At 37.2% G+C, this 15,741-nt stretch overlaps 1 protein-coding gene across 4 annotated transcripts in view; it reads right to left on the bottom strand.

Annotated features, from left to right (window-relative positions):
* Nucleotides 1–15,741, bottom strand: part of CEP83 (centrosomal protein 83) — a 128,574-nt gene that overhangs the window by 60,967 nt on the left and 51,866 nt on the right. For all 4 annotated transcript variants that reach the window (XM_053920947.1, XM_053920949.2, XM_053920948.1 and 1 more), the window contains exons 4-5: nt 4,562–4,654; nt 2,394–2,525 (exon numbers count right to left, since the gene is read on the bottom strand). In XM_053920947.1, the coding sequence (XP_053776922.1) occupies nt 2,394–2,525; nt 4,562–4,654 (225 nt within the window). The remainder of the gene's footprint in view (nt 1–2,393; nt 2,526–4,561; nt 4,655–15,741) is intronic.

The following is a 15,741-nucleotide window of genomic DNA, read 5'->3' as shown; positions in this document are numbered from 1 at the left end:
ACAATGAATTACACTTGCTTCTTTCACTCATTCAGTCCGCCAGAAAAATGACCTGTATCTGCTCTGTATTGCTCTTCATTACCGTTATTTGCAGAATAACATAAAGCTAGACTCTTAATAACATAATAAAAACAAAATAGCACCACTTTTGAATAATGACTATCTAGGCATTGAGAAATCATATTATCTTTTTCATAAGATAAAGATACCTTCTTTCATAAACATTAATTCAGAATATCATAAGGGAGATGTGAATTCCTGAAGTGTTTCTCAGGAAAACACTAACAAAATCTTCCTGAAGATTTCCCCTAAGAGCCAATACACTAAAGAATATTCAGTTATTTCTTTCACTTTATCTGTAGAAGTGAAAATGCACAAGTGTTGTATGAATCCTTACTTAATGAAAGAAAAACCAATTATTTCAGTACATCAAATTAATGTATTTATACCAGCTAAATTGTTTAGATTTGAGAATGGCAAGAGTAGGCTTTTCTTTGAAAGTTTTACTGCTGTTTCATGATCCACAATCATCTCACTAGGTTTTACTCTTATTGTGTATAGAAACTGGAGTATATTAAGATAAGTGATAAAATAAAATACTGAGTAATCCGCTAATTAATGTAGATCCTGCATAATTAATTGGAAAGTAGATGCAAAAGAACTTCGGTCTTATCAGAAAGTCTCACTTTTCTAGCCTCTACTAATTATGGCTTCGTAGCTAGCCCTTTATCTTCAGATTCCTAAGAATGCCGTAAGGCATCCCAGTTATGAAAGTAACTGACTTCTTAAAATTTTTAACAAATATCATTGGCCTTTCAGGGGTAAAAATAGACTAGCCATCAGATTTCAGATGCAGGTTTCATTCTTCACAAAAACAGTAATACCAAGAAACTGAAAAGATACAAATAATCACTATCAGATAAACAGCATTATTAGATTTTAAAAGGCAAACTATAAAATAAAGCACCATTATCCTTAATCTCAGTATTTACTCTTCAGTATACTAAATCTACATTTCAGACTGGAAATCTTTATTATTTCTATGTTCCACAATAAAAATTTTATACGCAGCTACCCTAAATCTGTTATAATTCCAGATTCAAACTCTTTCATCATCGCATGTAGTATGGATCGATTTATCTCTTGACACAATTATAGCTGCTGGCTGGCTCCTAATTAGCGTGGCAACTTCAAATCACTGGTTATTTCAGAGCGGGGATTGGGGTGCCTGATTTCTATTGTTAAAGTGGCCGCTGACTTTCTTTGAGACTTGGAGCCTTCGAGCAAGTCGCTTGCCTTGTGCTTCAGTGCCCTCATTTAAAATGGAGACACCGTCCCAACCGAAGTGAGGTCATATGTGAATAAAGCACTTAAAGCTGTACAGAGTTTTTAAATGCAAAAGACTATCATAAATACTTATAGTTTTCTGGTACTGTATTATTAACGAACTGGATTCAAAGTTCATACAGCTTCTTACGTAGCTAACAATCATGGAACACTGTTCACAAAAGTCAGCTTGATCCAACTAGTTATTAGCAATGGAAAGTGAGTGTATTTTAACTCTTGGTTCCAAAAAACAACAATGCAATAAATGTGTAACGCAGATGCACTTGTACATAAGATGTTTCACATAACTACAGACAACAATGTTTTTTACAAGTTCAAGTAGTATTACATTCATTACTTGACGATGCCAGGATAAAATTGGTATTTCTCTTCATCCTGAAAATTCATCTAAAAGCAACATAAAGAATGAGAAACACAAACCCCATTTTCGGAAATATTAGGAGACAAACCACAAAACGAGTAGAAAGGCTGCCGAAAGTACCAGAGACAGAGTAGGAGTGCACTTGTAGGCAGCAGAGAGAGGATGTTGTCGCAGATGTCAAAGAACAAAGCACAGCTCTCAAAGGTGACGGGCACAGCCTCAGGTATAAACCCTTTCTTTACACCAGTGGAAACGAGGTGCCTCAGGTATAAACCCTTTCTTTACACCAGTGGAAACGAGGTGCGTGGGCTGACAGCCAGAGCTCTCCTGGTTGTGGTAGGGTTCCAAGAAAGAGACGGAGACGCTGCTAAATAGGGAATCATATAAACAACTATATTTGCAAAGACAGAGAAGTCTTTCTCTGTGGCTATGGGAGTAAAGGGACTATCACCATTGACTTGGGCAAAATAAAGGCAGCAAAGGGCAGAAAAATCTAACAGCCAAAAAGAACATTCACGAGAAAAATAGTACTATAGGACAGATGGAAAGCACGACAAATACTTCACCATTAATTAATAAAAATAATTATGCCATCAACACTAACTTGGGATTTATAAGAAATATATAATCATAAAGTTTTATTGACTAGAAAGATAACAACTAACTACTATAGTCAATCACTCACCTCTAATTCATATTTTATTTTTTCTTCTTCTAAAATACGTGCAAATTCTTCTTTCTGGTGTTCGAATTCTGATTTGAGAAATGTATGTTCATAGCGAAGCTTATTATATTCAGCTCTATACTTTTCAACTTCCTAAATTAAAAGAAGACTGCAATTGATCACAAATTATAAATGAAATTCATATTTACCCCCAAAATTACTTTTGCAAATATAATTTTAAATTACATTATATGCAGAGCAATTATAAATGTAAAAAAATAAGCTTCACAGAAGTATAAATAAACCTTGGAAAAGTTCTGATAACAAGTATGCAGCACACAGAATTAGCACGTTCCTGAGAAGGCACTGACAAAGCCAATTAGCATTCAATTAACCTTACTTCCTCACTGGTTCTTATAACAATAAAAAAATGTACAAAAATGTATATAGCATGTCAAAAGGTTTGACCTCTGGACTTGATGAAATAATATTTAAGAACATAACAGCTTTCAAAATATAATAGATTAAAAATTAATTCAATGTTAAAACATAAAATACCCCTAAAAGTCAGGCAGAACGCATTCGAAGTACATAAAAGATTATTTTAATATTTAGTGCAATAACTTAAGGTTCAAATATTACATGATAGTTTAATGATAGTTTAACCCAATATATCAGTCTGAAGAACATAGGAAGCACCAACTTTCCCAACTAGCCAGGAACACATGCATTCCCTGGCATGCTCCACCTCCGTTTCCTGACACTATGAAAGTCGCTGGCAATCTGAATCTCATTCTAAATAACAGAACAGAAAGGAAGAGACACTATTTCAACATACATCAGGATACTAAGTCATAAGGAAGCCTCCTAAAACACTCAGCTCCCTAGAAATCTTCAGTCAAAAGATTTCTCTTCTAAGCCAGTTCACAAACCAAGGAAATGGGTTTTGTCATTTTAGTAGAGACATACTTTGTTTTGATATTTTTTAAATTTAATCTTTATTGCATTTTCCCCATTATCCTTTAGCTCCCTTGTATCCCCTCTCCCAGCAAACACCACACTGTTGCCCATGCCCGTGAGTCCTTTCTCCTTTTTGTTCTGAAATTTTAAAAACTGTTTTTACTTATCTCGATCACTTAGGTCTAAGTGGTTTTGTTCATATCCAAAAATTAAACCTACTCCCAAAGCTACAATGCTCTGATTATCCATTAGGAGAATATTCAAAAGACGATTTAAGCCAGTAAGCCACTTCTAAAGCAGGACCCGCAGTTATTTTAGGCAGTGGCAACATCGCCAGCCTACAGCTTTCCAGTGGGGTCCATTTCGAAGGGGACAATACTCATTTTATGTAGATGGCCCAGTATATCTGTTAAATAATGTAACATGTATAAAATACCTAGTATAGTACCTAACATATTTAATATCTAATATCTTTTCCTGTCACCTTTATTAAATATTTAGTCCTATTAAACCAAGATTCCATATAAGGAGATTAATCACAATCTGAAGGAAAACTGCATCAAATTTTTAGTTTTCTTAGATGGCATTAAATTCATTCTTTCATTCAACGAATATTAATTGAGCACCTACTGCAGGCTAGGGACTGTTTGAGGAACTTGGAATGTAACAGTGAGCAAAACAGATAAGGTTCCTCCCCTAATGCAGTTTACATTCCTAGATGTGGTAAAAAGACTATAAAAAAAATAAGCACAATGAATATTACACAGCATATCAGAAGATGGTAAGTACTAGAGAAAATAAGAATGTATAGGAGCATAAATGGGGATCCAAAGGGCTGAAGACTGATGGAAAAGGCAAGTTGGCATTTTAAGTGGGGGCAGGGTTTGGTCAAAATAGGCCTCACTGAGAAGGTGATATAGAGAGGCTGGCCCCAAGATATCTGGAAGGATAGTGTTCGAGGTAAAAGCAACAGCTAGAGCAAAGACTCTTAAATTGTACCATTTCTGGAATGCCAAAGCAGCATCAATGAGGCTAACGTGGATGGAGAAAAGAAAATCAGGGAGGTAATGGGGTCTGATCCTGTGCAGCCTTAAAGGCCGCTGTAAGGACTCTGGGTAAAAGGGTAGCCATTGCAGGGCTTTTAGGTAGGGAAATGATGCATTTCATCAAGCAAATTTTCACAGTCATATGAAGATAAATGCATAGTTCTTTCTGTATAAATTACTTACTTCATCCAGACTCCTAAAACGCTCTCTCATTGGAGTTTCTAATTCTTGTTGTATCTGGGCTCTTAACAATTCCAGGTTTTGTGTAGTTAATACCTAATGTGCAGAGAAATACAAACGATTCTATATATAAAATCACAAATATTGAAATCAAGAATTTGTCAAATTTCAGTCTCCTAATTATGACAATAAAATGCAAGTTGTAGAAATTTTACAACTTACCTAACTTTAGAGTAATCACTACATAAATAGGACCATTATCTGAAACAATAATTTAAGTCAATTTCAGGCTCTCAGAGATGCCAAAAATTCTATTAACATGAGGTAAAGACTCACTAATTATTATCATTGTGATTGTGAGAAATAACTCTCCCGGCAACTAAGGTTATCATGTTGGATACAATGGCTGATAGTCTATTTTCTAAAGCAAGCAAAATAAAGGTGTAATAATTTGGTATACCAGAGTATTCTTCAGATTTATTTTCAATCAGAAAGGCTGCTTTTTACTCTGATCGCCAGAACGAACTGGAAGGTTTCTTCCTGTTACACTCTTTATAAAACTCATCGTTGATAGAGAAATTCAATATTTTAGTAAGTTCCTTGACGGCACACACTGTCTTTATTCACCATGGTGTTCACAACACCTCACACTAAGGCCTGACACACAGACTTCACGCAATTATAATTTCTTGAATGAACAAATATTGGTTGTAAAAAAAAAAACCCCTAGTTTGCTCTTACATTAATTTCTGAAAACTAAGAATAATGTGTCATTTAATGCATTTATTCACCAATATTCCAAATTTCCAAACATTTCACTGAATGAATGCCAACTATGTACAAAGTATAAAGCATTGTGTAACATACTACTATCTATATAATATACTGTTTAAAATATCTAACATGCATTAACTTCTTTAATCCCTACCACAATACACAATGTAGCTACGTTATCATCCCCTTCTTTAAAAAACTGAAGCATAAAGTCTAACCTTCTAAGGATTACAGAAATTCACAGGAAGTGTTATATCTCTCCATAAGAAGTTCAAAAGCGTACTAAACATTTTTGTACCTTGCTTATTCATTGAAAGTTTTTAAGTTTAAAAATGGCATCCCCATGTATACATTTTAGGAAGAAGTCAGATGGATCAAAAGCTTTGGTGGGAAGAGAATTGCTGGCTGGGGGTAAAAAGAGGCAGTGAATGGGGTTAGAGAAACCAAATAGAAAGCTCTTGCTAAAATCTGGTTTATTACATCAATAATCTGGATGACAGCATCAAGAGTTCAAAATAAGGAGAGGTAATTAAAAAAAAAGATAAACAGGTAAACCTTATTTTATCTGGTTTCAAACAAACCAACTTCAAAAATAAACAAATAAGCGAAGCTGCAGGAAATCTCAACAAAGATATAACAATATTATTCCGCCCTAGCCCGGTGGCTCAGCTGCTTGAAGCTCATCCCATACACCAAAAGGCTGCAGGTTCAATCCCTGGATGGGGTGCAAACAGGAGGCAACGGATCAATGTTTCTCTCTTACATCAATGTCTCTCTCTCTCTGCACCCCCTTTCCTCTCTAAAATCAATAAACATATACTATGGTGAGGATTAAAAAAAGAAAGTAAGAAATATTATTCCTTAAGTACTTTTAGGTATGATGACGCTATTGTGGACAATGCTTTTAAGAGGAATTGCCTTGTATTTATGACCAAACAGAAAGAGTGTGTCTACCCGCACTAGCAGAGCCAAACGCTAAACACCAGAATTGCAGTGGAGAAAAGACTGGCTACTGGCCCCACCCAGAAGAACAGGAAGCTAATGCTCCAAAGCCCAAACTTCTTGATAGTTTACAGACAGTTTTATAAAGTAAAAATCACAGGTCATCATGAGTAAGGGGCTCGGGGCCACTGGTCTTGTTGGTAACTGTTCAAGAGTGAGATGAGGGCAGTACATCCTTATTCTAGGTCTTGGTAGACTTCCAGACTGGCTTATTCTAGGTCTTTCAGCCTGGCTTCATGAGAATGTGGCCAGGGGATTGTTGAGCTTCAGGGATCAGGAGCTAAATTATAACTTAGCCATGATGTTAGCTTTAGCTTAACAAAAACCCCTATCTTGTGACCCTGATCAAGGCAGTCACTGTTTCTGACTGCATCGAGGGGTTAATGAATAGTAAGGGAAAGGGCTGAGGCTTACAGGGCTGTTAAAAAACTGAATGGGCTGGGGCTACACATATGCTACATACTGGGTGGATGAAAAAGTTCCTTTGGCTTTTTCCATAAGATGGTTCTAGTAGCGCTTAGTATTCATTCAAAACAATTTTATTAGATTATATTGTGACAGCTGTCATATCAGTGTGCAAAAAAACTTACAAAAATTGGTAAATTTTTGTGTAGTCACTGTAACATTGAAGATGGAAGAAAATACACACATTTTTGGCATATTGTGCTGTATTATTCCAAAAAAGGTAAAAACCAACTGAAATGCAAAAAAAAAAATTTGTGCAGTGTATGGAGAAGGTGCTGTGACTGTGTGAACTTCTCAAAAGTGATTGCGAAGTTTTTTATCTTGCTGGACAATGCTCCACGGTTGGGTAGAGCAGCTGAAGTTGATACCAGTCAAACTGAGACACTGAGAACAATTGATGTTATATCACACAGAAGATAGCCAATATACTCAAAATACCCAAATTAATAAAGTTACTGAACACAAAAAATTGCCTTTATTTTTATGGAAAAAACTAAACAGACTTTTTGGCCAATACATTAAATCAGGACCCTTGGTTTCAGTTGGTCATTAGCTTTGTGGTCAGAAAAACATCTTAAAAATGCAAGTTACTTGGTTATCGCAATGTGCAGAAGTAAAAGCTATGTATCTTGTAACTCATACTTACTGTACGCTATTCTTATTTCTGCTCTCTTGGTTATTTATCTCCCACAAGACCTGCCCCGCAGTCTAGCACACCTTATGCTAAACAACTTCTATAATGGTTAACAAGGTGCTAAACGACTTCTGTCTTATGACTGTCAGTCCAATGTAGCATACAAACTATTTAAAAAAATTTTTAATTTAATCTTTATTGCACCTTTTCCATTACCATTTAGTGTTCTTATAGAAGTGAGAAATATTGTTACTTAAGTACTTTTAGGCATGGTGATGCTATTGCGGGCAATGCTTTTGAAAGAGGAATCACCACACTGTTGTCCATGTCCATGAGTTGGTTTTCCTTTTTGCTCAATCGCTACACCCCCTAACCTCCCTCCCCCTCTAGCTGTCTTCTGTTCTCCATCTATGAGTCTGTTTCTCTTTTTGCTTGTTAGTTTAGCTTGTTCATTAGATTCCACACATGAAATTATATGGTATTTTTCTTTCGCTGACTGGCTTACTTCACTTAGTATAATGTTCTCCAGGTCCACTCATACTGTTGCAAAGGATAAAATTTTCTTCCTTTTTTACACCTGGGTAGAATTACAATGTGTAAAAGTCCCATAGTTGTTTTATCCACTGATCTATTGATGGACACTTGGGCCGCTTCCATATCTTGGCGACTGTAAATAACACTGAAATGAACATAGGGTGCTTATGTTCTTTCAAATTACTGTTTTGGGTTCCTTAGGATATATTCCCATAAGTGGGATCACTGGGTCAAAAGTCAGATCCATTTTTAATTTTTTAAGGCATCTCCATACTGCTTTCCAAAGGGGCTGCACCAGTCTGCATTCCCACCAACAGTGCAAATGGGTTCCCCTTTCTCCACATCCTGGCCAGCACTTGTTTGTTGATTTACTGATGATGGCCATTCTAACAGGTGTGAGGTGGTATCTCATTGTGGTTTTCATTTGCATGTCTGTGATTAGTGACGTTGAGCATCTTTTCATGTGTCTGTTGGCCATCTGTATGTCCTCTTTAGAGAAGTGTGTATTCAGGTTCTTTGCCCATATTTCAGTCAGGTTGTTTGTTTTTTTCTCGCTCAGTTTTGTAAGTACTTTATAAATTTTGGGTACTAACCCCTTATCAGATATAACAGTAAATATGTCCTCCCATTCTGTGGGTTGTCTTTTTATTTTGTTGATAATTTCCTTTACTGTGCAAAAACTTTTTAGTTTGATGTAGTCCCATTTGTTTATTTTTCCCTTTGTTTCCCTTGCCTGAGGAGATACACCTGAAAAAAAATTTCTACAAGCAATATCTGAAATTTTCCTACCTATTTTCTTCTAGGATTTTTATGGTTTGGGTCTATCATTCAAGTCTTTGATTCATTTTGAATTTATTCTTGTGTGTGGTATAAGAAAGTGGTCTAGTTTCACTTTTCTGCAAGTATGTGTCCAAATCCCAAAACCACTTACTGAATAAACTACCTTTAGTCCACTGTATGTGCTTGCTTCCTCTGTTGAATATTGATGAACCGTAACAGTGTGGGCTTATTTCTAGGCTCTGTATTCTGTTCCATTGATCTGTGTGTCTGTTTTTATGCCAATACCAGGCTGTTTTGATTACTATGGCCTTATAGTATAGTTTGATATTAGGTAGCGTGATTCCTCAAACTTTGTTCTTCCTTCTCAGGATAGCTGTTGCTATGTGGGGCCTTTTGTGGTTCCATATAAATTTTTGAAATACTTGTCCTAGTTCTGTGAAATTCATCATTGGAATCTTGATAGGAATTGCATTCAATCTACAGATTGCTATGGGTAATATGGACATTTCAATGATGTCAATTCTTCCTATCCATGAACATGGTATGTGCTTCCACTTATGTGTATCTTCTTCAATTTCTTTCCTTAGTGTCATAATTATCCAAGTACAGGTCTTTTACATCCTTGGTTAGGTTTATTCCTAGGTATTTCATTCTTTTTGAAGCAATTGTGAATGAGACTATTTTCTTAATTTCCTTTTCTGTTAGTTTGTTATTGGCATATAAAAATGCAAGTTTGATTTCTGCATATTAATTTCCTATACTGCTACTTGGCTGAATTCATTTATCAGGTCTAGTAGTTTCTTGGTGCAATCTTGAGGTTCTCTGTGTACAGTGTCATGTCATTGGCAAATAAAGAGTTCTACTTCTTCCATTCCAATTTGAATGCCTTTTATTTCTTCTTCTAGTCTGATTGCTGTGGCTAGGACTTCCAGTACTATGTTTAATGAGAGAGGTGAAAGTGGACACCCCTGTCTTGTTCTGGATCTTAAGGGGAACACTTATTTTTTAAACATTGAGTATGATGCTGGCAGTGGATTTGCCATATATGGGCTTTATTATGTTTAGGTATATTCCCTCTATTCCCACTTTGCTCACAATTTTGACCATAAATTGGTGCTGGATTTTATCAGAAGCTTTTTCTGCATCTATTGATACAATCATATGGCTTTTATCCTTCATTTTGTTTATGTGGTGAATAACATTATTGATTTGCAAATGTATGAACCTTACATTCCTGGAATAAATACCACTTGATCAGGGTATATGATCTTTTTGATGCATAGCTATATTCAGTTTGCTAATATTTTGTTGAGTATTTTAGCATCTATGTTCACCAGGAATATTGGCTTATAATTTTCATTCTTTATAGTGTCATTATCTGGTTTTGGAATTAGGATAATGCTGGCCTCATAAAAGGAGTTTGGGAGCCTTCTCTCCTCTTGAATTTTATATAGTTTGAGAGGGATAGGTGGTAGTTCTCGGAATGTTTGGTAAAATTCACCTGTGAAGCCATCTGATCCAGGGCTTTCGATTGTTGGGAGATTTTTTATTACTGCTTAAATTTCTTAGGTATAATCTGGCTATTCAGATTTCTGATTTTTCCTGATTTAGTTTTAGAAGATTGTATGTTTCTAGGAATTTATTCATTTCATCCAGGTTGTCCAGTTTGTTAGCTCATAATATTTTCTTACTGTCCTTTGTATTTCTTTGCTGTCAGTAGTTACTTCTCCTCTTTCATTTCTGATTTCATTTATTTGGGTCCTTTCTTTTTTTTCTTGATAATTCTGGTTAAAGGTTTGTCAATCTTGTATATCTTTTCAAAGAACCAGCTCTTGGATTCACTGACCTTTTGTATCATTTTTTAGACTCTATTTCATTTATTTCTGCTTTGATATTTATAATACCCTTCCTTCTACTCACTTTGGGCTTTGTTTGTTGTTCTTTTTCAGGTTCCTAATAGTGTGAAGTTAGATTGTTTATTTGAGATTTTTCTTTTTCTTTTTCTTTTTCTTCTTCTTCTTCTTCTTCTTCTTCTTCTTTTTTTTTTTTTTTTTTTTTTGGAGATAGGTCTGTAATGCTATGAATTTCCCTCTTTGGACTGCTTTTCCGGTGTCCCACAGATTTTGGATTACTGTGTCCTCATTTTCATTTGTTTCAAGGTGTCTTTTGATTTCTTCCTTGATCTCCTTGTTAACCTACGCATTGTTTAATAACATGGTATTAGCTTCCATGTCTTTGCATGTTTTTCAGTGTTCTTGTGATTGATTTCCAGTTTCATAACATTATGGTCAGAGAAGATGCTTGATATGATTTCAATCTTCTTAAATTTACTGAAACTTATTTTGTGTCCTAACATGTGGTCTATCCTAGAACATGTTCCATGTGCCCTTGAAATGTATATTCTGCTTCTTTGGAGTGAAATGCTCTGAAGATATCAATTAAGTCCATTTGATCTAGTGTGCCATTTAAGGCTGCTCTCTCCTTGTTGATTTTCTGCCTGGAAGATCTATCCATTGAAGTAAATGGGGTGTTAAAATCCCCGACTATGACTGTATTTCTGTTGGCCTCTCCCTTTATGTCCATCAAGGTTTGCTTTACATATTTAGATGTTCCTATGTTGGGTCATAAAGGTTTACTAGGGTTATATTGTCTTGTTGGATTGTTCCCTTTATCATTATGCATTATCCTTTTTTGTCTCCTAATATCACCTTCATTTTAAAGTCTATTTTGTCAGATATGAGGACTGCTTTCCCAGCTTTGTCTTCTTTTCCATTTACATGAAATATTCTTCCAACCCATTACTTTTATTTTATTTTTTTACCTGTTGTTCAAGTACAGTTGACTCCATTTTCCTGCCACGGTTTCCCCCATTCCACCCATCCCACCTCCCACCCTCCTTTGGCTTTGACCATGGGTCCTTTATACATGTTCCTTGATAACCCTTTCCATTCTTTTCCCCATTATCCCCCTCCTACCTCCCCTCTGGTTACTGTCAGTTTGTTCTTTATTTCAATGTCTCTGGTTATATTTTGCTTGCTTGTTTGTTTTGTTGATTAGGTTCCACTTATAGGTGAGATCACATGGTATTTGTCTTTCCCTGCCTGGCTTACTTCACTCAGTATAATGCTCTTCAGTTCCATCCCTGTTGTCATGAACGGTAGGAGCTCCTTCTTTCTTTCTGCTGCATAGTATTCCACTGCATAAATGCACCAGTTTTTGATCCACTCATTTACTGATGGGCAACTAGGTTGTTTCCAGCACTTGGCTATTGTAAATTGTGCTGCTATGAATTGTAATGCATAGGTTATTTTGAGTTTGTGTTTCGAGATTCTTAGGGTATAATACCAGCAGTGGTATTGCTGGGTCAAAAGGCAGTTTCAGTTTTTGTTTTTTGAGGAAATTCCATATGGTTTTCTACAGTGGCTACAATAGTCTACATTCCCAACAACAGTGCAAAAAGAGTTCCCCTTTCTTCACATCCTCACCACCACTCGTTATTTGTTAATTTACTGATGATAATAGCCATTCTGACAGGTGTGAGATATCTTACTGTGGTTTTAATTTGCATTCTCTGATATTTAGTGGCATTGAGCATCTTTTCATATGTCTACTGGCCATGTGTATGTCCTTTTTGGAGAAGTGGCTATTCAGGTCCATTGCCCATGTTTTAATTGGGTTGTTTGTTTTCTTGGTGTTGAGTTACTTTTATTCTGTGTGTCTCTATCGATCTGAGATGGGTCCCTTGGAGTCAGCATATATATGGTTCTTTTCTTATCCATTCAGTTACCCTCTGTCTTTTGGTCAAAGCATTTAAGCCATTTACATTTAAGGTGATTATTGATGGACACACATGTAGTGCCATTTTATTGTTAGACTGTTTTCTAATGTTTTTTCTTTCTTTCTCTTCTTCTTCTTCCTCTTAAAGCAAGCCCATTAACATTTGTTGCAATACTGATTTGATGTTAACTCCTTTAACTTTTTCTTGTATAGGAAGCTCCTTATTTCTCCTTCGATTTTATTTCTTACTTACATTTTATTGATTATGTTGTTACAGTTGTCCTGCTTATTACCCCTTTGCTCAATTCCAGCCAGTACCCCCCACTCCCTCAGGCAATCCGCCCACCTTATTCATGTCCACATACCATGCATGTAATTTCTTTGGCTACTCCCTTTTCTATACTGTACTTTACACCCCCATGGGTATTCTATAACTACCTATTTGTACTTCTTAATCCCCTCATCTCTCACCCATTCTCCCACACTCCCCTACCTCATTATCTTTAACTTTTGGCATTTTAATTATGATATATCTTGTGGTAGGCCTTGTTGTGGCTATTTTGTTTGGAACATTCTGTACTTCCTGGACTAGCATGTCTATTTCCTTCACCAAATTAGGGAGGTTTCCTTTCATTATTTTTTCAAATAGATTTCTAATTTCTTGTTCTTTCTGTTCTCCTTCTGGCATCTTTATGTAGTGAATGTTGGATTTCTTAAAGCTGTCCCACAGGTTGCTTATACTATCCTCGTTTTTTTTGGGGGGGGGTTCTCTTTTCTTTTTGCTGTCCTGATTGGTTGTTTTTTTTTCTTCCTTATGTTCCAAATCATTCGTTTGATTCTTGGCTTCATCCACTCCACTGTCGTTTCCCTGTAAATTGTTCTTTATTTCAGTTAGTGTAACCTTCATTTCTGACTGGATCTTTTTCATGCTGTTGATGTCCTCACTAAGTTCCTTGAGCATCCTTATAACCAGTGTTTTGAACTCTGCACCTGATTGCTTATCTCCACTTTGTTTAGCTCTTTTTCTGGAGTTTTGATGTGTCCTTTCATTTCAGCCATGTTTCTTTGTCTCCTTATTTTGACAGCCTCCCTGTGTTTGTTTCTAACTATTAGGTAGAGATGCTTTGACTCTGCATCTTGGTGACATGGCCTAATGTAGTAGGTGTCCTGTAGGGTCCAGTGGCACAGCCTCCCCTATCACCCAAGCTGGGTACTTGAGGTGTACCCTTCGTGTGGGTTGAGTATACTCTCCTCTTGTAGATGAGCCTTGGTTGCTGCTGGGAGGTCAATGGGAGCTTGGGGCTTACTTGGGGCTGTCAGCTGCAAGAATTGGCTGTTACCCTTACCAACACCTCCACCTTCTGTGGAGGATCAGCTGTGCAGGGGCAGAGTGGTGGTGTTCCAATGTGGTCTGTAGCTGTCTACTATATGTGCTGGCCCTGGGGTTTCCCAAATGGTGTAGGCCAAGAGCAGCCCTCACCTGTGTTTTGGACAGGGCCACCCTGCCTGATCTATAAAGCAATCTGAGATGGCTGCTACTTGTGCTGAGCTTGGAGATTCCCACATAAAGCCAAGCTGTGAATCTAGGCTGCTAGTTCTGGGCCGGGGCTCAATGAAGCCAGCTGCTGCTTGTTTGAGAGGATTAGGAAGTTCTGAAGCATGAGCCAAGACCAGTCATTCATATGGAAAAGCAGCTTGGGTTGGCCTGTAAATTGGGTGGGGCAGAGTCTCTGAGGATCTCCAAGGCAGCTCAAACAGTGATAGCCAGATTGATGGAATCTTAGATATAGCACCAGTCTGTGAGCTCTGTGGAGGGAGGGTCCAGAAAAGAGACAATCACTTCTGCTCACCTTGATATCAGACACCTCGGCCTCCCCTTGTATGCCACTGGTGACCCTCAAGCTGCCAACCCCATGCCAGAGCCCAGAGGGAGTGAGTTTGAGTAGGTGATACAATGTGTGGGTTCTTTAAGGGAATTACTTGGGGATCCAGTAGTTTTTCCCACCGACATAATCCCTGCTGGTTTTGCAGCAAGTTGTGGGGACTTACCTTCCTGCCACTGGAACCCTGGGTGGGGGTGCCTGGTGTGTGGCTGGGACTCCTTGCTCTAAAGATATCCCTCCTGAATTTTTATCCACTATGTGTGGGTGTCGGACCAGCTCATTCGTCATCTGTGCCCCTCCTACCAGTCTGGATAGATGTGGTTCCTTTAATTCTGTAGTTGTCAGACTTCCATTCTGTTGGTTCTGAGCAAGAGCTGTTCTATATTTTAGTTGTAATTTTTTTTGTGGTTGTGTAAAGATGTGAGCCATGTCTGCCTATGCCACCATCTTGACTAGCAGTCCTCTCCTTTGATTTTAAATGATAGCCTTGCTAAGTAAAGTAGCCTTGGTTGTAGGTCCTTGATTTTCATTACTTTGAATATTTCACACCACTCCCTTCTGGCCTGGAATGTTTCTGTTGAGCAATCAGATGACAGTCTAATTGGTGCTTCCTTGTAGGTAACTCCGTGCTTTTCTCTTGTGGTTTTTAGGATTCTCTCCTTGTCTTAATCCTTGTCATTTTAATTATGATGTGTCTTGGTATAGGCCTCTTTGGGTCCAACTTGTTTGGGACTCTCTTGAGTTTCTTGGACTTGTGTGATTTTTTCCTTCACCAGATTAGGGAATTTTTCAGTCATTATTTCTTCAAATAGGTTCTTGATCCCCCATTCCGTCTCTTCTGATATTCCAATGATACGGACGTTGTTATGCTTCGTGGTGTCCAAGATGTTTCTTATGCTCCCCTCATTTTTTTAATTCTTTTTTCCTTTTGCTGCTTTGCCTGGGTGTTTTTCTCTACCTTGCTTTACAAAACACTAATTCTATCCTCTGCTTCATCTAACCCACTGTTCATTCCTTCCAATGTATTATTTATTCAGATATTGCATTCTGACTGGTCCTTTTTTATGGTTTCTGTCTTTTTTCATGCTGTTGAGCATCCTTATAATCATTACTCTAAACTCTCTAGCTGATGAATTGTTTGCGTCTATTTCATCTAGTTCTTCTTGAAAATTCACTTGTTCCTTCATCTGGGGTCTGTTTCTTTGTCTTCCCATTTTGGATGCTTTGTATTTTCCACCTTAGTTGTTAAACCAATCAGTCATTAAACTAATCAGCTGTTAATATAATCAAGTTGTAATCAGCAGCCTGGCTTAAGCACCACAGGGAGGGACAGA

Source organism: Desmodus rotundus, chromosome 3, assembly GCF_022682495.2.
Source record: "Desmodus rotundus isolate HL8 chromosome 3, HLdesRot8A.1, whole genome shotgun sequence".
NCBI lineage: Eukaryota > Metazoa > Chordata > Mammalia > Chiroptera > Phyllostomidae > Desmodus > Desmodus rotundus.
This window is presented reverse-complemented; position numbering and strand designations above follow the sequence as displayed.